Source organism: Protopterus annectens, chromosome 1.part1 (assembly GCF_019279795.1).
Source record: "Protopterus annectens isolate FY-2018-M chromosome 1.part1, PAN1.0, whole genome shotgun sequence".
Taxonomy (NCBI): domain Eukaryota; kingdom Metazoa; phylum Chordata; order Ceratodontiformes; family Protopteridae; genus Protopterus; species Protopterus annectens.
In genome coordinates, this window is record NC_056726.1 from 1,271,471,484 (window position 1) to 1,271,497,465 (window position 25,982).

The window sequence follows — 25,982 nt, forward strand, 5'->3', positions numbered from 1 at the left end:
ATGTTTACTGAGACTTGTTAAATCCTATTTACTGTGACTTGCTAAATCCAGTTTAAGACCCAGAACCTAAAGAATACTACCACTAGAAAAATAGCTTGGGCTGAAGAGTTTGCCATTTACACTTATTTTCTAACACTTATATTTCCCGGGATATGTACATTTGTTTTAAATGTGAGGATATAATTTGATTCTGTCAAAAAGCTTCGGTTTTGCCCATTGAATGTTATGGTGTAGGTTTTCAGAGCTCCAGTTGAGGAAATGAGTTGTGTCACAAGTAAAGTTCATATCCTTAAGTCTAGTAGGTCTGGTGCTTTTCATTTTGTGGACGTGTAAATGGCCCATCAGAGCAGAATCCAAGAATGTCTTCTATGCCAGGCATAAATCACCACACAGAATTCTGAAGAAAACAGTATAGAGAGAGGACTTTGAGGTGATTTGCATAAAACATTGTGCTTACTCCGTGTTTTCTTTTTGTGAAGAACCTCTGTGGACATTTTGCTTGCTGCATGTTGCCTGGTCAGCTACATACTGAAGGGACATTATACTCAGTGACTGGTCTGACGAGGGCTGAGTACAGTGGCACAATGACGCCCCTCAGATAGAGGTACCATGAGTGAAATAGAATGAGTTTTTTAGTACCTTAGACATGCGTTAGTCAAAAGCCAGGTTACTATCTACATGAGTCCCCAAATCCCTGACTACTGTATCTTCTTTTAGGGGTGCTTATCAATGAGGTAGTTTCCCTAGATGAGAGACTTCCCAAAAGGTGCTATTATGCATTTCTTGCCAGTGATTTTCCTGGATCCAGAAACGCCTACAAAATTCCTCACTGATAAGCATGCAACAAGCCAAACAAAAGAAGAACACTAAAGGTATCAAAATCTGAAACCTTAATGCTTAAAGCTCTTAGAAACAACATTGATTGTTTTGAGCAGTAGCTAACAAACAACAGTCAGTGAAACTTGCCTAAAATGTTCCACAGAAAGTCAACCACTAGAAACATTTTATCTAATGGGTTACTAGGAAATATTTAATACAAGCAAAGTCACCAAGTTAACACCTTTCCTTCTGTGCAAGAGTCATGCTTCCCAATCTTCTCAGCTTCTTTACAAGTTCCAGATTCTTCCTATTCTTGGCTTCTTCTGTAACTCTTAATTTTGTAATTACCAGACTGTATCCAGCCTCCACTGGAATATCAAGATGGCCCTGTACTGTAACTCTACAACCCTACTCTGTGCAGTACAAGAAAAGTATTAATAATTGTGAGTACAGAAACTTGTCTTGAATAAGTGTGTAAAACTGTATTATTTTTATGAATTGATAGTAATGTACATGGAAATATCAGTAGGTTCATGGCTGTTACTAGGCTAAGGACTACTAGGACCTTTATAAGCAAAGCCATGCACCCCAACCCAGGTTTTTTCAGAGTACCTTGGGCATCCATTAGGAGTAGGGAGGGTATGTTAGTAAGATGGTAGCTAAGGGATTTATTGGTGGGGGGGTATTCATTGGAGATCAGTTTACTTACTGACAGCCTCTGTCTACCTGAAACATTGGGTAGCCAGGCTGGGTGGGTGAATGTGCAATTTCCCATCCAATGGTCAAGGTTTCATTTGACTAGGGAACCTATTACATGTCACAGGGATCCTTTGAGTCACATATCTATCCCTCCAGCATGTTCTCCTTATCTTAAAAGTGAAGTTCAAATCCTTGGATCTAGTATTTTTAGTCCTGTTTGTTTCACGGCTGTGCAAAAGATTCATCTGGGCTGGACCCGTGGATGCCTTAATAAGCCAAGTATTAGATTGCCTCTCAGCAGCCTGAAGGATACTGACTACAAAGATAGGGTCTATAAGTCATCTTTGTAAGACATGGCATTCATGACCTGTATTCAGCTGGTAAAAAGCCTCTGTGGGCATTCCAGCTTTTGCAAGCATCTGGTTAGATACATGCCAAAGGGAGCATTGTACTCAATGGTGGGTCTGATATGGACTGAGTAGAGTGGTACTACACTTTCCTTGGATCTGGATGCCATTCCCTTACCTGTAAGTTGGGCAGCATAGAAACATTTTCTTACTATCTTTCCTCCATGATGGTCGAAGGCCAGATTACTGTCTCCATTTGTTTCTGGATCCTAACTACTGGGTTGACACTTAGGGATGTTTTATCGCTAGAGTAATTAATTTAAGTGGACAATTTCCTTAAGGGAATTATAATGTATTTTTTGGCATTGAGTTTTAAACTGTGGCTTTGGCACCAGTCATTTATCTGTGTTAGACCCTCTTGTAAGATCTTGGTGTCATGGGGGGGGGGGGGGAGTCTGTGATAGCTCTCAATTTGCAGGCATATGTGAACATCGTGAGCCAAAGTCCTTTGACATTAGCCTTGACTTCAGAGAAATAGATGCCACACAGAAGCGGGCCCAGCACAGAGCTGTAAGGTACTACGCTGGTAGCTGGTCTCTTTGTGGAGGTGGTTTCAACAATCCTGACTTCTTGGTTCCTATCTGTGGGCCAGCCAGCAATCCAGCAAGTTGTGTTGGGATTTTTATCAACAGTGCCTGAGTGGGGTTTTGTATTGAATGCCCTGACCAGGTCAAGGTATTTGGTAAGCACTGTTTTACCCTCATCCATTGCCTTGGTGACCTTCTTGAAGAAATCAACCAGGTTAAGTAGGTGCAACCTTTCCTTAACAAAGCCAAACTGGGATGGGTCCACTGTCTCTAGGTTGCCAATTTCCTTGGTAGCTCATTGCATGACTTTGCATATTAGAATTGTCACACTGATGAGTCTGTAGTTCCCAAGATCAGTTGATTGCCTGGCCTTATAAAGAATGATGACCATTATGGTCCTTCATTTGCTTAGTAAATAGCTTGTTTTGAGGCTATAGTGCCTCAAGTGATCCATATAGGGCATATTTTAGTCTGTTCAGGAGGCAACCAAGGATATTGTCATTGCCCATTGAGGCAGTCTTTTTGGCTTTACTGAGGGGGCTAGAAGGGACTTCACAGGGGAGTTGCCAGGGGGAGTGAGGGGTGAAGTTACAGCTCAATTTATCAATCAGTAGATTTGCTATATCTCACTGACACAGAATTGTTTTGATCAGGTCTATGTTCACACATCGAAAAAATACTTAATCGAACGGCTATTCCATGAACAGTAATCCCCGAATGTTGCTTTCATCAAGAGTGAAATAAGTGTAAAAAAATTTGAAAGGTTAGAGTTGGTCAACAATAAGGAAGTAACCCATGAAGGTGGGGGGGGGGGCTGCGCCCCAACCTCCACCCTAACTATATATACAGACTCCGAGATCTCACTTCTTCTTTCGGCTTTTCCCGATTAGGGGTCGCCACAGCGGATCACCTGTCCGGTCATGAACGGCAGTAGAGTTTTATGGTGTTGAGTTGCCAGCCCAGCACCCAACCTTCTATGGAAGGCACACACATGCACATGTGCCTAGGGCTAATTTAGAGTGTCCAGTTCACCTACAGCATGTCTTGGAGAGGAAACCCACTCAACCACAGGGAGGACATCCAAGCAACATGATATACAAAATCAATTTTATATGTCACCTTTTGCTTCTTCATTTGGAAGATAATTGCAATCAAGCACTATTCATCCAAAGTAGTAAGATATATGAATTCATTTTTTTTATTGTTGGCACCCACATCATGAATGATAGTTGTAACCTAAAAAATTTGGTGCTAATGTAAATATAAATTATGTCAATGTTTATGATTGCTTATAGTTTAGTATCATTTCTAGTGGACTTCTAATGTTCTAAATATTTGTTCAGCAAAATGCTACAAGTTAAAATCTTGTGATTCTAATTTAATCGATATCTTTAGAAGTTATTAGAAGTAAACGCTTATTTGTTTGAGTTAAACTCTTAAGATTCTCAAATAAAATCAATACAATGAAAATTGCAAATTGCTTTGTGAATAAGTTGGGTCAGTACATTACATCTTTTTTTATTGGTGTGAACTTAAATGAATAGCCTTTCTTATCTTGAAACAAGAATTCCTTGTCGTTTTGCTATTACTAAAACCATATATGCTGTTGGTTATTGTATATTAACTGTTTTATTTGAGTGTTGTGATTCTGTTGGTACTCAAGATATAAAATCATATATGCTGTTGGTTATTGCATATTAACTATTTTATTTGAGTGTTGTGATTCTATTGGTACTCATTGCATATTCAAGTTAGATTCAAAGATGTACATACGGTTATGACTCAGCTTGAAGCCATTCAGTCCTTCTTAAATTTGAAAATGTAATTTTTTTCTCTTATCTTTTAAGAATAGTCATCAAAATCTCCACACTATAATTATAATTAACATTAATTTATCCATTTGATTTTATGATAATCTTTTATCTCACTTGAAAACATCACATCTCTAGGAACTCTGATAAGATGATAATTTCTTTGCATCTACTGTTAGAGGGTTAATCTGCTAGAACATTTTTGTTCTTTCAGATTAGGAGTGTTTCTCACTCCATGCTTGTCACAGGGATACTTTGTATTTTTGATTATTCATTTACTTGGTTTTAGCTACTTTTTTCTTCTTTTATTTTCTTTTTATTGGCCTTGCCTTAAATCTATGTCTTATTGAAGGGAAACATAGCTTAGCTCTAATGCTTATAATCTATAAAGTAGTTACATAGAATTTGCGCAATAAAAGAAACTTGAACATGCTTCAAATACAAGTACTCTTCTAATACAGACAAATTTAATGGATTTAACCTTGCTTTCTCTAAACATTAATGGTCTGAATAACCCAAAGAAAAGATTACATTTACTAAGATATTTAAAATTTAATAAAGCGCAAGTCATTTTTCTCCAAGAATCTCATTTTAAAGCAAATGATAATTACATATGGAATCCAAATGAATATCTAAAATTATCTCATTCTTCTTATAAAAAGAAAACCAGGGGAGTCTTAATACTATGGATGAAAAATATCACTAATCCTGAAATAATTTATAACTATGAAGATAATGATGGACTTTTAGCAATTGTAATAGTAAGATTTAACAACAGAATTTGGATACTAGTAAATGTATATTGGTTTCCAGGCATGGGGTAGGAACAGTCAAAAAACACCTAAATCTTATTCACAAAGTATATAAGGGCAACTTGATAATAAGAGACTTCAGTTGAATTTTGGATAACTCTGAGACCACTAATAAAAGACCTCTTCATCTTACTCCTATTGGGAAAGCTCTTAAGAAATGGACTGATAATTTAAATCTAATAGATACTTTTAGATTCAAAGAGGATAATTCACTATGGTATTCCCATAGTGACCATAGATTTAAAACTCAAACAAGAATTGATAAAATCTTTATATTATAAGACTTAAGTATGAAAATAATCATATTTTCTGCAATTCCTTGCCCCCTTTCAGATCATAATTCATTTGCTGTTAAATTTCAAATAGATTTCAAGAGACTATTACAAAAGAATCCCAGCATATATTACAAAATTAAAACAATTTAAACCCTGGTTAGACTCCGAAATACAATATTATTTTGAATACTAATATCACTGATGACATATAGTTATTTTATGGGATTCTTTAAAGGCATGTTTGTATGCAAAACTATCACATGGTTTAATGAAAACAAAAGAATGGGAGAAATTAAATAAAAAATACAATGAAATTCTAAATGACAAAACTAATTTGGCTCTTGAAAAATTAAAACTTAATTCATATTCTGCTTCACCAAAATATATGCAATATCTTGTAATGAGAATAAAAAGACAATCCACTGAAAATAATATCACAAATATTCATGAAGGGGAAAATAACAAAAAAGTTTCAGACATAAGCGAAATTCTTGATGCTTTCAAACATCACTATGCAGTACATTATAGAAATAATAACATGTATCACAATACTTTAGACTTGGACTTATTCTCTTCTAAAATAAAGAAAATAGAGAAGAAACTAAAAATAGATATTCATAAACAAATTTCTCTTAAAGAAATAACTGAAAAAAATCAGAGAGAGTAAAAACAATAAAGCACCTAGTATTGATGGAATTATTATGGAATTATATAAATTATTCCCAACTTTAGCAATATCAGTATTACATAAAATCCTAAATGAAATACATTCACAAAATATATAGTTCCACCTTCATGGAGTAACTCACTAATTACTCCTATTATAAAGGAAAATAAAGACCATAAACAATGTAGTTCTTACAGACCAATCTCATTACTCAACAGTGATTATAAAATCTTCACGTCCATCTTGGTTAATAGAATAAAAAAAATCATTGGTACATATCATTAGTGAAGATCAAATTGGATTTATTTATAATAGACATACCCATGATAATATCCAAAGAATACTAACTAGAATTGATATTTTAAGTAGAGACAATCAAGAAGCCCTTATAATTGCTCTTGATATTGAAAAAAACCTTTGATTCACTAAACTGGGATTTTCTTTTTAAAGTTCTGGAAATGTATGATTTCCCCCTACAATTTATTACTTTAATAAAAAATATTTACAAAAATAATTTTGCTTATGTAAAATTAGGTCCTTTCACCTCAGAAGCCATTGAAATCACCAAAGGTACAAAACAGGGCTGTCCCATGTCCCCTATTTTATTTGCTGTAGCCAAAAAACTCTCTTCTTCTGTAATACATTATGATCCAAAATCAAAGGCATAAATATATGTAGTCAGTTTAGCTCCAAAATAATGCTCTTTGCTGATGCCATACTTCTTACTCTAACTAATTCTGATGATTCATTACTTGAATAAGACTCACAAATTGATAACTTCTATCATATTTCTGGTTTACGTGTCAGCAAATCCAAGTCCAAATTCATGTTATTAAACAAAAAAAATTCTTATTTAAACATAAATCAAATAATTGGAAAACAGGTTTTTCCATAAACTGTTTAGGGATATTATTATGTGAAAATATAAAGTTAACTTTAACTACAAATTATAACAATATTGTTAACACTTGAAAATCTTATGTTGAAAAATGGAATAAGTTGTATTTAAAATTTAAGGATAGATTGCAATTAATTAAGACATGCCTACTCCCAAAAATAAATTGTATTGCACAAGATAGCCCCATGATTCCAAATAAGAGTCTTCTAAAGGAAATAAATAAAATTCTTATAAATTTTTCTGGTTCCCAAAAAGAAACAGAACATCCTTACTAAATCATATAAGACCTTAGGAATTAGGAGGAATTAATTTTCCAGATTTAGAGACCTACATTAAAGCCTCCATATTTAAAAGAATTATAACTTGGATAGACCCAAACTTTTCTTCAGCATGGAAATCTCTACATCTTATTATCTTTCTAAACAAAAATAAATTATCTAAAAATTTATTACTAAATGAACAAAACAATAAATTTTGACATAGTCTTTATATTAATTTACAGTATAATACGCTTAAACCTACGAACGTAAATTACACAAATTACTTTTACAATCTATTTAGAAGATTTATTAATAACAATACTGATATGAAGTTATGGTTGGAATTATCATTCCCCTTCAGTTCTACTAAAAAAATATTTAATAAAACTTATATAAACACTCTAAATACTTGGGAAACAAAAAAAATTACATGTTGGCACCACTGTATAGAAAACTTGAAGGTTTTGGATATTAAAAAATTAATAAATATATATGTTTTATCAAGTTCACACTGGTTAGTTTGTTAACAATATTCAAACTTATGCACAAGTTCTATGCCGAAAAACTGATAATTCCTCCTTTAAATCTGTACCTAAGCTTATATGTTACATTCACAAAGTATTATATAATGATATCAATTGGACAAATTTAACATCAAGATTATATAAAATTGTAATAAATTATAAAGCAGCTCCCAATCAAAATTACTGGAATTTCATCATTAAGGAGCATTCAATAAATGTATCAATCGAAAATAAAACTAATCTTCTTCACTCTGTTAAATTAACTTCTGGTCTACAAATTTGGAAGATTTTCACTTGGAAATTTCTGCATAGAACTTTTTATACCCCCAGTAGAATAGCTAAATTTAATTCCTTTAAAAATGTTATATGCTGGAGATGTTTATTAAATTGTGAAGCTAATTGGCCACATATCTTTTATGACTGCACATGCATTAAGAAATATTGGGAAGAGATTAGAATTTTATTTTTTTATTTATTTTATATTTGTTGACAGACTGGGCTACAATTGCCTGTTTTCAGCGGAGGCCCGAGGAGAAAAGCTCCAACAGAAAAATAGAAATTTTACGTATTGAATACAAATAAAATACCTTCATCAGTACCACACATTACTGCATTACAGTGTCATACATTACACTGTAACAAGTGAAATACATATAGAAATGCATTCATCAGAGGGATACATTCATAATTACATATTATATACATAATAGTGCAATAGTTACATAGCTGAAATATTTTACTAGTTATGTTTCTACAGTGATGTAGCAAGAGGAGAAGATAAAGTAGCAAGTTTGTTTATTGAATGGAAGGAAGACAAAAGGGAAGTAGAAGGTTATACAGGAGTATTTATGAAGGATAATTACATTGGCAGGTCCATTTTTCATGAAGGTATTTTTTGTAGTGGTTTTGAATTGATTGGGATGTTCAAGGGATCTTATATCTAGTGGTAGGCTATTCCAGGCCTTGGAAGGGTTAAAGCTATAGACTAGATGATGCATTTTGATCCTTGGTTTGTAGATTTTTAGTAGGCCTTGCTCAGAACTGCAGAGTAATCTAGTGGGTAGGTAATGAGAGATTAGAGATGAGATAGTTGTACAGAAAGAGGGTTTGTAGAGAATAGAGTGAATGATCTGAAACTGATTATACTGAAGCAGGTTAGGTAATTCTAGCCAATTTAATTCTTTTAGTGAGAGACAGTGATGGGACTTGTAAGAATTTTGGGCAGCAAATCTGGCAATCCTGTTATAAGTTGTTTCTAACTTGTTTAGTAGTCCAGTGTTGAGGCTGGTGAGAATTTGGGAACTATAGAGTAAAGTGGGCAAGAGGTAGGCATTTGAGTACATTTTTACAATCCATTTATACAGATTCATTTGTTCTAACAAAGACATTAGTTCTTTTAAATATTAATGAAAGTTTTGTAATGAACAACAAGGATCATTATCTTCTTTGGACCATACTAGCTGTAGCAAGAAAATGCATCGCAAGAAAGTGGAAATCCACTTCTGAACTGAATATCGATGATTTTCTAACTCTGTTGAAAGAAACTGCACTGATGAAAATAGAAGTTAAAAAACTGAGAATATAACCTAGGTTGCCGTGACCTTTGGAGAGGTTTCAGAAGTACTGATATTTTTCTGACCTCTCCTATGATTGGTATGCTGGCAACCATGCATCATTCTCTTGACACCATTTGTTTGGCTAACAGCTATGGCCTGAGTCCAAGATGTGCAATAAAAATATAGTGAAGTCAACCTGGAAAATTAACATGCATAAAGTGTAATAAAGAATCCAGTAATTTGATTGGTTAACCAGGTGAAGTGCTCGTGACAGGAACTTTGCTTTCTTTTCTGACTTTACATAGTTCTTTAATTGTCAGTTAAAGAGAAATAGTGGACAGAAAAGTGTGTCTGAAGTGATCACTTTTGCTGCTAATATTTTTTTTAATTTATGCTTTTTAAAATATACGTGCCAGCCTTTGGTTTCTTATAAAGAAGAAACAGTGTACCAAGCACTGATTCCCTCCTTTACTTCTGATGTGCTGTCAAGTTGGTAACTGTATCTTGACTGTCAAGGTAATTTAATCCTCCATCCACAACTTTTTTTCCCCATTTTTGCATATGTGATCAGGGTGTCATTTCAACAGTGAGAATCAGAAGTTTCAATCATACATGAGACATTCGTTTAGAACTCTAGCAGTAGGAGTGTAAAAGTGAGATTGGAAAAGTGATTTAGGACCTGCAACTTCTGAAGTGGGATATGAAAACTGAGTGGTCCAGATAGGCGTAGTCATTCTTACCTGCCATCAGAGTTTGTTTCTCTGAGTTCCCCTTCATTAGTTAACCTTACTTGCTAATTACTGAAATACTACTGGTCTACATAAATACTTTAGATGGCCTTTTTAATAATGATACAGTATTAGGTGTGTCATTTATCGCAAATAAATTGTACAGTTATTTATTGGAAAACTCCACTAACGTTTGTGGGTAGTGTAATTGAAAAGAATACTGTGATATAATTTGATGTGGGATATTTCATGTCAGTAGTTTTCCGTCTTGGTACTTAGCATTGTGCCCTGTAATGAATCATCTTTGAAACTGTAATGGTTCATTGAGTCTCTGCAAACATAACCAGTTACAAATATGAATACATTATTTTATTTTTTAATTCTGCTATGCTGTTTAATTTTTTCTGGCAATGGATGTTGAAAGTTGTTTTATATGCAAATGCATATATGGAAATATACTTGGCATTGAATTGTTTCTTCTCTCAACTTTTTTTTCCAGAGGTATATGGAGCTTGATGACTTGATAGATCAAGAACGGAAGTCATTTAAAATGCGTCTAGATTCAGTAGAATTACAAACGAGGCAAATGGAACTCAAAGCAAGGAACTATGCAGACCAAAGTAAGTACAGACTACACTTCCTGTATTGTTTTGATAGCTCATTTACAGCCATTCCCCAGTTCCTATGGTATAGTACATGGCAGCCTAAGGTTATGTGCTAGTAAATGATGGCAGGCTTCACATACATGAGTTCCCATTCTCAAAGGTACTTAATGTTCCCTTCAGAATGTAAATTGGTTTGTTATAGTGTAGTGGTGGTATTTATGATTACTACATACCTTTTAAGTCTTCTGGCAGAAGTGATGCATACAATATAGCTAACAGCTGCAAGTGTTTTCTGCTGTAGAATCTGGCATAATGTAGGAATCCCTATTATGTGTTTTTGATAAATGGGGAAGTTCAGCTTGAAATTTCCCATTTTCAGTAGACGTTCAGCAGATAAGTCAGTTACAGGAACAGAAATTTTATCACCATAAAAAATAGGTTACAAAATACTCTTTATTTTTTTTTCTCTCCCTTAACCAAGTTTACCATTATAAGGACAGTTTTTAAAGAAGCCCTAGGAAAGAAAGCTTTGCAATAATTACAGAATATATTTTGAAACATATGATAAGCAAACAGAAAAAATTAAGGTTGCTACCATTATTTATCACATTAATAACTAGATACATAAATCATATAACACTGGAGTTACCTATATTAACAATCAGTACATAGCCTATAACTGCTCGATTAATGATTGGGTTCTGTAGATTTTTATACTAGCCATCAGACTCTGAAATTAGCTAGTGGTGCATTAATATTAGCATCATTCCAATGTTGCAGACTTCAGTTCTGACATGTCTTTTTGTCTATCTGTCTCCCTTCCTTTGCTGACTCAGTGAAGTACCAAGACAGCTAGACATTTCACTTAGCTGCATGCCTCTCTGGCTTTAATTCTTCCCCTATACTTTTCAAACGTTACTGCGGTAGCATTGTCGACTCACAGCAAGACGTTGTCCCGTTCGATTCTCAGAGCGTCTTCTGTGTGGAGGCATACGTGAATGGGCGTGCCTTCGTTGAAGGTTGTGCATCAGGGCTGGTAACTCGGCACGTAAAAATCCACTACCAAACATTAGCGGACCGGAGTTCCGCTGTGGTGACCTCTAACCGGGATAAGCCAAAAGACACAATAACAACAACCATGGAATCTTTAACATCCATCTGAGCTACTACCAACTCAGGCAGATGGAGCCTTGGTTTAAAACTTCATCTGAAGGATGACGCACTCAGGAGTGCAACATCAGCAATCCATCTACCCAATGTGGGAATTGAACCCACAACCTTGTGCACCAAAGGTGAGTTTGCTACCTGTTGTGCCACTGTAAAATAACAATATGCTGTAAAAGGTTTTTCAGCAGTATGACGTCCCTCCTCTGGACCACCGATCAAGAAGCCTCAATCCTCACCACAGATACTGGTGAGGAACGTTCACTGAGAAAAAAAAATAGACACACATACACAGTATTTTCAGATGCAGCTCTCTGCACCAAGTACAATTTCCCTTAAGGGCACAAAAACAGAGAATGCATCTCCAGTCCTGGGCATGGACTTTTTCTCCAGGCTCCAAATAAGACTCCCCATTGACAGCTGCAGAGCTAAATCCTTAGCCAGGTGTTCCAAACAGTCCTTCACCACCCTGTTTGTGAAATCAGTGCTCTTGGTGTCCCTGTTCAAAGTAGCTGACACACACACACACACACACACACACACACACACACAGGAAAGGTTGGCACAGCTTACCCACTTCACCACCTCCACCCAGACTATAAGGCGGAGTCACTGCCACCAGAACACCCAAAGCCAACTACTTTAAGGCTCCTACAAGGGTACCTAATTACTCTTAGAAAAATTATAATATTTATACAAATGGTAGTGTTAACCAAGCAGCAAGACTTCAGGAATGTGGAGCCACAGTGCCACTAAATAAATGCAAGCACTGTCAAAGGTTAAATATATTCTAAAAGACCAGCCACAATGAAAGGTTTAGATATAGTTAATAATAATAAGCAATAAAAAAGACATGAAACTACTGGATATCTATTTACAGTAAACACCAGAGTTTCAATCACAGGAAAAAAAACACAGATGGAAAGACTCAGACAGATACAGAAAAAAAACTACATTTAGCTAATGTCACTATATTTTCTTAAGTGAGTGAATAATTACTGTTCCCTAGTTATTTACTAAAGCAAGGCAAGATGAAAGTGAATGAGCATGTATGTCAGGTCCCAAAAACAAATGTGTACACCTCACCTCTCTCACTAGTTTTCAGAAACAATTTCAGTGCTGGATACAGAATGACATCGCAACTGGTCACCTGACTCTGTGGCTCCTAATCTACTCCCTCACTAGAAACTGAGTCAGTATCTGGCACTGAATAGAGCTTTAGATAACATTTATTACACCATCTGGAAACTGTAAAACAATTCCAACACTTCCACCCTTCCTGCAGAGACTAACAAGCTATTCTCTGGCACCCCAGGGTAGCATTGACATTGCATCTCTGGCTGCTTTCAGACCTGTTAGATAAAATCTTTATGGCCTAAACCAAGTTCATAGGTTAGTACTAGGCTATCGACCCTAGGGCCTATACAAGCCTAGCCATAACAATTCCCTGGCTATTTCTTCCCACACTATTTACTTCCCTGGACCCCTGTCTAGCAGAGTGACTGACATGATCCCTGTGGTGAATTTCCTTTCTCCCATGCAATCATCAAGGTTCCTTTTGAAGAGGGCCAAAGAGGTGCTCTGCTTGACATGTATGTGCAGTCTATTCCAGAGTCTGGGGAGTCTCTGAGACAGGAACCTATCCCTCCAGCATGTTTTGTTTATTGTGATGATAGGGTTTAGATCCCTGGAGTGTGTGGCTCTGAGGGAATGGGATTTCTTTAAGTGTAGCATGTCCAACAGCTCTGGGTTTGACATGGCCTTGTATGTTAAGCAGAGATCGCCTCAGAGTAGACGATATGTGACAGAGTATAGCTGGAGATTTTTAAGGCGGTCAGCACAGGGCATCTGCTTTAGGCCTGTGATTCTTTTAGTGAAGTATTTCTGCAGCCTTTCCAGTTGTTGCAGATGTCTTGAGAGGTACATACCAAACAGGGCATTGTATTCTATAATGAGTCTAATGAGGGATGAGTACAGTGGGACAATGACCTCCTTTTTTCTGGATGAAAAGCCCTTAGTGATGAGGTGTGCCACATAGAAGAATTTCCTGACTGTTGTGGCAATGTGGTTATTGAAGGTGAGACCACTGTCCACCTGTGTCCCTAAGTCGCTTATCACACTTTCAGTGTTTAGTGTACTGCCACCTATGTGGTAATTCATGGGTACATGTTTTTTCCCAAAGGGGATAACTATACATTTCTTGGCATTGAGCTTGAGCCCATGGCTCTGGCACCAAGCATCTGTTTCTGTAAGGCCCTTTTGTAGACTATCAACATCATTTGGGGATTCAATAATGGCTCCCAGTTTGCAGTCATCTGCGAGCTTTGTTAGCCAGAGTCCCTTAGTGTTGGCCTGTACTTCAGAGAAGTAGATGCCAAACAAGAGAGGTCCCAGGACTGAACCCCGAGGTACTCCACTTGTCACTTGTCTGGAGCTGGATTTGGAGTCAGCTACTTTTACAGTGTGAGTTCTGTCAGTAAGCCAGTTGGCAACCCATCGAGTGATGTAGGGATTAATGCCCAGCTTAGTAAGTTTATCTATGATTCCAGAGTGGGGGGGGTGTCAAAGGCCTTGGCGAGGTCCAGATAGGCTGTGTGGACTGCCTTACCCTCGTCCACGGCTCTGGAGACTGATTCGAAGAAGTCAGTCAGGTTCAGGAGACAAGATTGGCCCTTCACGAACCCAAACTGGGTGGGGTGTAGTGTTTTAAGGTTGCAGTGTTTTAAGGTTGCCAATGTCTTTGTTTATAAGTTCCATGATGATACGTTTCATGGCCTTGCAGATGAGGGTCGTCAGACTGATGGGGCGGTAGTTCCTGGGATCCAAGGTGGATCCCCCTTGTGGAGTGGGATAACTGTAGCTGTGCGCCACTCAGTGGGCATGAAGCCTGAGGTGAGGGTATGATTAAACATGACACTTGGGTAAGATGCCAGTTCATTTTGTAGTTCATGTAATACACAGTCCGGGATGTCATCTGGTCCCATGGATGCTGTATTCTTAGCTTTGGAGAGTGCGTTTTTTACCTGTGTGGCCGTTATTACCGGAATTTGGCAATCTTCCGAGATGGGCCATTTAGGGGGTTTTAGGGGGTGAGAGGGGGGTCATTTAATTTCAGACTATTTTTCTTAAGGTTAGCTGGGCTGAGCTTAACCCCTTCCCTTCCAGTATCCTCTATTAAAATATATACATTTCATCAGTTCCAACAATACAGTCTGACAATCATGCATATTTCTTTTCTGTCCAGCATGACCCAATGTTGATGCATTTTTAATGCAAGCAACTTTGCAAATACGTTTTTAACACAAGCATCTGTAAAAAAATCAGTTTGATTTTCAAATGACATATAATTCTTTACAAAATTCCAACTAGCTATGCTGGCATATGTTATATATGCACTGCCCTAATCCCTCTGGCACAGCTGGTGCAGCCTCACATCATCACATCTCTCCCTCCTTGAAGACTCAAGCTAGTTTCTCTAGTGACCTTGGAGACACATTGCTTGAGAGAAATGAGCCTGTCTGTGAACACATTAACCCATACACTGTCTTGAGAGCCCATCTACATTGGCATTGCTGACTCCACTGTGGTGCTGCACTGTCATGTCATATACATGCAAGCCTAGGTTCCACCTTAATAACTTGGAGTTTTGCTGCCTGGCTCGATATAGCCATGTTAAGGGATTGTGGTCTGTAACCACAGTGAATTTCCTTCCATACAGATAGGGCTAAAGTTTTTGTAATGCCCATACTTTGGCTAGACATTCTTTTTCTACAGATGCAGAACATTCCTCCCTGGGTGGAAGTCTAAGGCTAAGATATACAACAGGATGCTCTTCTCCCGCTGAGGAAACCTGGCTGAGTACAGCCCCCGCCCCATGGTTTGAAGCATCCACCTGCATAACAAGCTATTTGAAATAATCTGGACTGGCTAGCACAGGGGGTCCTCCCAAAGCCCCTTTAAGCTTTTGGAATGCCTGCTCACAGGATGGTGTCTACACAACCTTATCTGGCCTTTTTTTCCTCTTCAGGTCTGTGAGGTGAACAGCTCTCATACTATAATTAGGAACAAACTTTCTATAGTACCTTGCTGTCCCCAAGAATGCCCTCACCTGCTTTTTGGTAACGGGAAGGCCATGCCTGAATAGCTTCCATATCAGCAGGTTCTGGCCTGATCTTGCTACTCCTCACTCTGTCCCAGGTAGGAGACCACTGCCATACACCTACTATCTGCAGTCTGCCCAGGACCTCCCTGACTTGCCGAAGGTGCTCTTGCCAGGAATGGCTGTAGATGGCAATATTGACCAAGTAAGCAATGGCATAATCTGCTCCTGCTAGGATATAATATACAAACCTCTGGAAGGTCGCTATGAATTTTTCATCCCAAAGGGCATCTTTGTGAATTTGCTTAATTCGAAAGGCTTCACAAAGGCTGACCTCTTTCTAGCTGTGGGAGTCAAGGGCACCTGCCAGTAGCCCTTGGTCAGATCAGTAGTGGTCAGATACTTAGTCCCAACCAGCTGCTCTAAGGCTTCATCTGTCCTAGGCATGGGGTAAATATCTGACTCTGTATGACTGTTTAGTTGTCAGTAGTCCACACAGAACCTGGTGCTGTCATCCTTCTTTGGTACCAGAACCACTAGGGAGACCCAGGGACTGCTGGACTCCTGGATTACTCCTAGTTCCAACATTTCCCGCATCTCCTCCCTCAGAGTCTGTCTGACTCCCTCAGGCACTCTGTAAGGGGCCTGCTTGATAGATCTTTGGGAACCTGTATCCACATGGTGCTGCACCAGGTGGGTGCATCCTGGTTTCCCAGTGAATATGTCTCCAGACTCCTGTAATACTGCTAGGATTTCTCAAACTTGGGTAGGGGATAGCTGCTGGGACATTGCTACCCCTTTCAGTGAGGAGTCAGTCCAAGCCTCACTGAGGAGATCAGTCACCAGCTCCGCCCCCCCCCCCAGACTCCTCTTGCCACCCACTACAAATACTCAGCACAAGGGCCTCCTTATTATGGTAAGGCTTCATCATGTTAGCATGGTATGATTTTGAAGGGTTCTTCCCGAGCTACCTGCAGCTTATTGTGTCTGACAGGAATGAGCACCGTAACCTGCTGTCTCACAGTATACTCTTGCGCTCGAGCATTCCTGTCATACCAGAACTTTTCTGCTGTTGGGCGGCTAAGGTTCTCCTAGGCTGAGCCCATGAGCTCCCTCAGCCTTGTCCTGAGGTTTAGGACATATGCCACAACAGACTGTGGGATTCACACTCACTCTCCCACTCATCACAAATCAAATCCAAGGGCCCCCTCACCCTGTGCCCATACAGCAACTCAAAGGGTGAAAATCCTGTGGATTCCTGGGGTACCTCTCTGTATGCAAACAATAGATGGGGCAGATATTTGTCCCACTCTCTGTTAATCTAGTCTGCAAATGCACTTAGCATGGGCTTCAGTGTAGAGTTTAACCTCTCCACAAGATCATTAGTCTGGGGGTGGTAGGGGGTAAACTTTAGGTGCTTTACCCCACAATGCTCCCACAGACAAGCCAGCAGGTTTGACATGAAATTGGCACCTCTGTCAGTCAATATTTCCCTTGGGAAACCTACGCTGCTGAAGATATCAAACAAAGCATTTGCCACCTTCTGTGCCTTGATAGAGGACAAAGTCACTGCCTCAGGGTAGATAGTAACATAATCTACTGCCACTAGGATATATTTCTTCCCTGTGGAACTTCAGGTACTCAGAGGCCCCACAGTATATATAGCTACCTTCTGAAACGGCTCCTCAATCACAGGAAAAGGCATTAAAGGAGCTTTGACCTTGTCTCTTGCCTTACCTACTTTTTGGTACTGCTCACAGGTTCTGGAGTACCTTATTACATCCCTTGCAATCCTAGGCCAATAAAAGTTCTGCATAATATTTCTCTTGGTACGCTTTATGCCCATATGACCTGCAAAAGAAATGTCACAGGCTATGGCTAGAAGTGCCAGATTGTAGGCTTTGGACACTACCGACTGCTGTATTACTTCACCCTCTAGACCTCCCTCAGGGGTCCACTCTCTATACATTAACCTTTTGCAGTGTACAGACTCCCCATTTCCTTGAGAATCCAGTTCCTCCTTAGCTACCTCCCTCAAGCCTCATAATGTGGGGTCCGAGAGCTGATGTCAACTCTACTTTTGTGACCTTTCCCAGCTCCCCTCCCACAGGACGTCTGGTATCTTCTGACAGAGGTGCCTCACTGTCAGCTTGGGTACTACCACTTGCCTCTGCCCTTGCAGTCATCCTATCCAAAGAAACATCAGTGCCTATCAGCAGCTGTGGCTCACCTTCAGGCTCACTGCTACATGGTAGCTCCCTCCCTGAAGTAATCACCAGTCCTGGTTGCAAGTGTGCAGTCTGTCTAGGTCTCCCTCAGGCTACCAGTCCCACATGCCTGTCTCCAAGCCCGACTTTGTGTAACTGCATGCACACAAGGTACTGCATTATCAAATGCATTCCCTATCAAGACATCTGCAATGAAATCCTCAAAAACACCTACTTGCTTGCTTCCTTTTGCACCCTCCCAGTCAAAGTGAACCCTGGTCAAAGGTATGTGGAATGGGGTCCTTCCTAAACCTCTGACTGGAGTGGACTGCCCAAGCAAAGTACTGCTCCTCTTTAGCCACTGCAGGCTTCACAATGGTTATGTCAGAGGCTGTATCTCTCTTGGCAGTGGCCTCTTTTCCATGGACAAAGATGGGATACATACCCTGGTTGTCTTCAGACAACATACCACTGGCATGTTGTTATTCCTACTTGCTGGCTCCCTCACCTTTTGCTCCACAACTTGCTTCAGTGGACGTTTGTATGCTACATGGCCACACTGGTTACATTTAAAACATCTAAACCCTGATCCTGGCCATGCACCTCAACTAGTGGCTTCCGCTTTTACTGGTGGACTCTGTTGGGGTGGTTTAGACTTTCCATTATGGGTTCCCTTATATCCATGTGCAGCACTGGGTGTCCTCCTCTTGTACAGTGGTGCCCTGTTTACCAAGTAAAGATCCCCTTTTCTCCCCAGCTCATCTGCAGAGCAACACTCTCGGTCCACATCCAGATTCTCATGTCTTCAGGCAAAGTGCTAAGGGCTTGTTCCCTCACGAAAAGGTCTGCCAACCTTTCAGAAGTGGTGACCTGACATCCACTCATCCACCTATGAAAATAAGTGCTTAGCTAAGCAATATAATCACATACTTTCATCTGCCCTACATCTATACTCATGAAAATGTTTTCTGTAAGCTTCAGGTGATAACTTAAAACATTCATTGTTATCATTTTAATGTATTATTAGTATAATTAGTTTAATTTACCCCTGACTTTTACCAGGGAGCAACTCTAACCTGTGGAACTTGTTTAGTCTTGTTTGCTTATGTAATCTTTATCAATATTGTATTTGTAACATGTTTTTATTGTTTCTGTTTACCTTGGAGCTTTTCTCCCCGAGCCTCCACTGAAAGTGGACATGCATCCAGTTGGACTATCCCAGTCAATAAATGTCAAATAAATAAATAAAATAAAATCATAGCACAACTAGAACTCTCATATCCTTCATTAACCAGGCGTGAGGTGAGGGAAAAATTGTCTCCTTTCTCTTTTTAGACCTCTCCAAGGCATTCGATATAGTTTCCCACCCTTTGCTTATCACTAAACTGGCTAGCATAGGCATCTCATCCAAATCCCTAGAATGGTTCACAATTTACCTCACCAACAGGCAACAGTCAACCAAATGGCTAAATTCATTCTCTCACTTCCTTGACACAACAGTAGGTGTTCCACAAGGATCTCTACGTTCCACAAGGATCTCTACTAGGGCCCCTCTTGTTCAGCATCTTTATCAGTGACTTCCCACATTTCTCTTACTCAAAGTTCAGTTATCCAATATGCAGGTTATCCAGCTGTCATCTTTGCTGCTAATTCACAAGATGAACTACTCCAACTCGCTTAAGATGCTCTCAATACGACCGAGTTACGAATGTCCAATAACCATCTCACCCTAAACCCTAATAAAATTAAACTGGTTCATTTTTTACCCAAAAAATTCCACCCCTCTAATCAAAGAAAACTTCACCATGCAAGCCCAAAGCAGCACTAAAATTAAGGTTGTACCATACACCAAGCTGCTAGGCATAATCATAGATGACAATTTGACATTTGACCTCCACATTCAGACCATTATTAACTGATTCACTCTGGAGCAGCTCAGAGAATGCTGACTGCTTACTTCCACAACAGGAACAGCAGTGCAGCCTGAGCTGTTTTTCTGATAATCCATTTGTAACACCATACAGAAAACAAATGTTCATAACTCTTTAACCATAGCTAGACTAAAAATGTAAATGTGAAAGTTATTTAGTAGACTCTGAAGTTTCCAAAGGTGTAAATGTTGATGGTGTGCATCTAAATCATTATGAAATATTTGCCAGGTGAATGCTGATATTATGCATACTTTTTGTCTTTTTGGTAAAATAAATCACAATATCTCTATGAACATGCCATGTAGACCCATACAATATTTGATTAATTACTTTATATGAATGTCGGCTTTAAAAAGATACCTTAGCCAGTACTGTGTCATACTCCATTATTGAGATATTCACAGAAATATGATTAATATTATATCTGTCATAATCTGATAAGTAACAAAGCATAATGTCTCATCACCTGTAACAGACAGACACTACATATCAGTGTAGAAGTTCTGCGGCTCAGTGTCAGCTTCAAAATAAGGTATTACTTACCCTGATGACATGTTCCATGACAAAGTTATTTAGCAAAATATGAACAAATGTAAGTTTCATAACCAGGGTCCCAAACAAACTGTGATATCTGTACATGTGTACTGCATACAGGTACAGTTCTTTTTTATATTTTGTAAGTACTAATACTGTGTTCAAAATGAGCTACTACTTAGCATGCTGACATGTTCCCTGACAAAGTTATTCACCAAATAAGAAACAATATCATAATTCTCATAACCGAAGTCCTAACAAAATGTGATAGCTGTACATTTGTGCATCATACAGACACAGTTTTTTTCCATCCTGTAAGTAAAAATACTGCCTTCAAAATGAGGTATTACTTATTCTGATGACATGTTCCCTGGCAAAGTTATTTAGCAAAATATGAAAAAAAATATCATAACTGTCATAACCATAATTGTAACCAAACTGTGGTATGTGTACACCATACAAAGTTCTTTTTCCATTTTGTAAGTACTAAAACTGTCTTCAAGATGACAACTTCCAGACGATTACAACTAAATATGAAAAATATCTGTAGCACTCAAAAACATATGGAGTGTCCCACACCTGTGCTTGCAATGTGATAATGACTTTTAGTAATGTGAATAAGTGACAGCTGCCAAAGATTTTACTTGACAAGTGCTAATTATTCAGTGTTATACTGTAATTGCACATATTGTTACAATGTTACCTGACAAGTGCTAATGACTCAGTGTTATACTGTAACTGTACATATTGTTACAATGTTACCTGACAAGTGCTAATGGCTGTGTTGTACTGTAACTATTGCTACAATTTTACCTGACAAGTGCTAATGACTCAGTGTTATACTGTAACTGCAAATATAATGTGATAATCACCAGCATGTCGTGACTGCAAGATTCTGCATGCCCTTACCAAGGTGATGATTGCTCCACATAACCTTTTGAGCAAACATTCATTACATTCATGGTGCAAGTATTCCGTAAGAATGAAACATTACCATCTGTCAGAAAAAGCCAGGAGTAGCGCTGCAAAAGTTTTATAACAGTCCTGTGTTATTTAGCCTTTCCTGTCATCTAAATTTTGCACATGACTGATAAAAGCAGAAAAAAATATTGCAGAATGGTTATTGACATATTCTCTTGTACATGGTAGCACTCTCCTCAAACAGTTGTTCTTAGTCAGCATGTTCACAAGCTCCCTACCGCAGTTATTTGCCAAACTAAGAAAATATCATAATTTACATAACACAGTTCATAATCATACAGTTATCTGTACCTGCACACAGCGTACAGATAGTTCTTTTACAATCTGAAAATCAAGTTTTACTCAGCATGTGTGCAAGTTCCCTAGCAGTTCATAAAATATAATATAGTTGTAGTTACCATACTAGTCCTAATTGGTCATGGCTGTTTTCCATTCATTCTCACTAGCCGCATATTACCAATGTATTGTGCATAGCTGTCATCACGCCATTGTGGAGGTCAGTCAAGAACAACGCAATGCCATCCTAAGTTAGGTGAATGCCATCACGTCTGAAAAGGTGAACATCTTCTGTGGTGATGTCATGGCAGATTGTTTATCCACTGACCCTGTGTGCATCAAACCATGCATGAACCAATTCTGTAAACGTCGGGCCTTGTGCGCTGCCCGTTGACTGTTTGCTGCTTTCCATATCTGGCGAGGAATTTTATCAGATCATACAAAATGACAACGTGGCCACCACTACTGCAGGTGTTCAAAAATTGTTTTGATTTGAAACTGTAGCCTTCCAAGTGGGTGGGTGAGGACATCATTCCCTCCAATGTGCAGCACAAGAATGTCAGGCTCAGAGTAGATGGAACAGTTTTCTTTCAACAACTGCAGGAGTCTGCTCCAATGCATACCTCTTCTTGCAATCCAGTATACCTTCACACTGGATCTGGGGAAGCTCAAGTTGTACTGGTTTTCACTTCTGGAGGCATGGCTGACAGTCCAGTGAATGTAGGAATGGCCACATACCTGCACTTTAACTTGTCGTTCTCCTGCTCATGAAGCCATATCACTTTCACAAGGTGTACGCACCTGCACAGGAAAGAAATGCAAACAAGTTACTACTGATGTGTGAGAGATGTATTGGAAGACGTGTGTGTGTGTGTGTGTGTGTGTGTGTGTGTGTGTGTGTGTGTGTGTGTGTGTGTGTGTGTGTGTGTGTGTGTGTGTGTCTGTGTGTGTATGTATGTATGTATATATATATATATATATATATATATATATATATATATATATATATATAAAATCTATATGCATATATATTATATGCATTACCTGGTTAGTCTATCCAAATCTTCACTCCCATCCACAAGGGCATTATTCGTTTGATAAGGTGCATAACTGGTGATGATGCAGAGAGACATACTTACCACCCTTGAAAACACCAAATGACACACAATGAGTGATGCTGCAGAGGTGCATACCTACCAGCCCTGAAAACATCAAATTACACACAATGCCTGACAAGGAGGCACAGAAAGGGCACATGTGAAGAGAAAAAGCAGGGTATGGACTGCCACTCCACTAATATGCTGAGGACAAACATGGGGATTCAGCTCGTGGGCATCTAAAGTGTCCCATACCTGTGCTGGCTGCCCACTCAGACTGCTGGTAGCAGCAATGATTCCTGATTGCTTGCATTGCCAGCACTCTGCCTTACCTCTGCCTTTTCCGTTTACATGTGTCCTTTCAGCAATGGCCATAAGGAGTCAAAGGAGGGTACTAATGTAAAGCCTGTTGCCCTGACCTACATACATTTGCTACACCAGAAGGGAGGGAGACTGAGTGGAGAGCTCAACCAAGACAACATGTGAAAAGACTAAGACTTACCAGACAACACGTGAAAAGACTAAGACTGCCCCAGACAACATGTGAAAAGACTAAGACTGCCCCAGACATGTGAAAAGACTAAGACTGACCCAGGCAACATGTGAAAAGACTAAGACTGCCCCAGACAACACGTGAAAAGACTAAGACTGCCCCAGACAGCATGTGAAAAGACTAAGACTGCCCCAGACAGCATGTGAAAAGACTAAGACTGCCCCAGACAACATGTGAAAAGACTAAGACTGACCAGACAACACGTGAAAAGACTAAGACTGCCCCAGGCAACATGTGAAAAGACTAAGACTGTCCCAGACAACATGTGAAAAGACTAAGACTGCCCCAGGCAACATGTGAAAAGACTAAGACTGACCCAGGCAACATGTGAAAAGACTAAGACTGACCCAGGCTTTGTTTTTTGCATGAGTCCTTTCCAGAAGGGAAACATTGCATCACAGAGGTACCCCTGAGGCCATGCTTACCTAGGAAAGCAGCACTATGGGACTGAGCTGAAGAGTCTCTTCTGAACTGCCACCCAGGTCAATCCTAAGATCCATGGTGGTTGGGTATGACACCCAGTGATGCACCCAGCAGCACAAGGGAAGTTGTTCTTTATGCAGATACATTGCACAGCTATGCATGCAAGATTTGTGTCCAGATAAGCCAATCTGTTTATGAGCAGGTTTAAAGAAGAGTTTATTTATGATTATATGCCATAACCCTGTCTTTTCTCTCACTTCACATTGCGATTCCTGTTCATATTGTGTTAATTTACCATTAATTGTTCTCAACTGGCTAAAATTTTCTCTAAATATTAAATTATTCTCATGTAAGTTTTATCAGTTTTCACCAGTGTTTTCACGTTATGTTTAATTTGGTATACTCATTTAAACTGTATATCTTTTTGTATTATTTTTAATTATTGTTCTTAAAATGTTTTTGTAGTATTTTGGAGCTTTTCTCCCCAGGCCTCCACTGAAAATGGGTGCTTACCTAGTTGGACTTTCCTGGTAGTCAAATGTCAGTAAACAAATAACTTAAAAAAAATTATGCTTTTTTTCTTGTATTATTTGCATGATTGGCATCGTGCATGCTTCATTGGCAAACTAAAGCATTTTTCTTATTTTGCATAGAAAATGATGGAGCGCATTTCTTGCCAAGACAGGGATGGTATAGCATAACACAGAAAGACAAATAACTATACGTAGGAGGCTAAAGGAAAAGACTAAGTATAAAATCAACAGTTCAAGAGTACTGCTGTAAAAATATAATGCTATAATGACATTTGCCTCCCCACAGTTACACAGCTACTTAGCTAGTAGGAGAGACTGGAAGTGAAGCAGTGAACAATATGATCAGAAGAGAAAGTAGACCTTATCTTCCAGGAGAAGGTAATGCATCCAAAATAAGTTATTTGAATGACACGATCGACAGACCACGATGCTTTGCCAGAGATGGCCTGCACCTGTCGCCCTTGGGATTCCAGATACTGGCTAAGGCTCTTGCCACCCCAGTAGTGCCTTTTTTTAGGCAAGGTACAAATGACAAATTCACCATTGTAACGGGTACAAGCAAGCAAAATCTGAGGGTAATGCTACTCAATGCTAAAAGTCTAAACCTCAAAATGCACTCACTCGAGGCACTCCTTAAAATGGAGAACATCGACATCTGTGCAGTGATAGAGACCTGGTTCAAGGCTCCAGAGAGGACCCCTGCATTACCAGGCTATAATTCATACCACACCTTTCGGCCACCTAACCTGGACCGAAGGACTAAAGGCGGAGGCGTGTCCATATTCATTAAGGATATCCACACCTCCAGGCTAGTTGCTCAGCATAATGCATCCGAAATTATCCAAGTGCAATTAACTCTAGCCAAGACTGCAATCCAAATTGTAACTTGCTACAGATCTCCCACCATGCCACAGGATTCCCATTCCTCATTTCTTTCTACACTGGAAAATATTAGGGTACAACCCAGCACCCTAATAATGGGTGATTTCAACTACCCCACCATTAACTGGGAAAACTACTCATGTACCAACTCTTTTGCTCAATGTATTCTGAAATTCATAAATTCCAGTGCCATGAATCAACTTATCCACACCCCCACCAGGGGCAGCAGTATCCTAGATCTGGTCATTACCAACATGGGCGACCACACCAGAGGTCAATTCCTCGTTGTTCAGATCCGACCACAAGCTAATCACCTTAGACAGCCACATCCCGCCCCCACCCTCCATTAGGGAAACCACTGTAAAGAATTTCTCCAAAGCCAACTTCACACTTCTTAAGACAGAAGTGGCAAACTTCACGACACCCATGCAGACGGACAGTAGAGGTATGACTGCTGAGTCCTACACAAATGCACTTTATAAGCACTTGCACGAGTGCGTGGATTGTGCTATCCCTAACATAACCAAGATGCTAGCCTCCAAAAAAAAGGAAACCAATCTGGTGGTACCCTGCCATAAACTCTACAGCAGAAGAAAGAAACTGTTGCAAAAAAAGAGTAAAATCCCATGATTGGAGGAACTCCCTGGTCAGCCTCAGTAAGAAGCTGAGATCCCTCATAAAATGCTCCAAAGCTAGTTACGAAAACAAAATCAC

General features: G+C 39.1%; 1 protein-coding gene across 1 annotated transcript in view; it reads left to right on the forward strand.

Annotated features, from left to right (window-relative positions):
• Positions 1 to 25,982, forward strand: part of LOC122809800 (C-Jun-amino-terminal kinase-interacting protein 3-like) — a 1,405,059-nt gene that overhangs the window by 304,813 nt on the left and 1,074,264 nt on the right. The window contains exon 2 of the mRNA XM_044081538.1: positions 10,483 to 10,603. Coding sequence (XP_043937473.1) covers positions 10,483 to 10,603 — 121 coding nt within the window. The remainder of the gene's footprint in view (positions 1 to 10,482; positions 10,604 to 25,982) is intronic.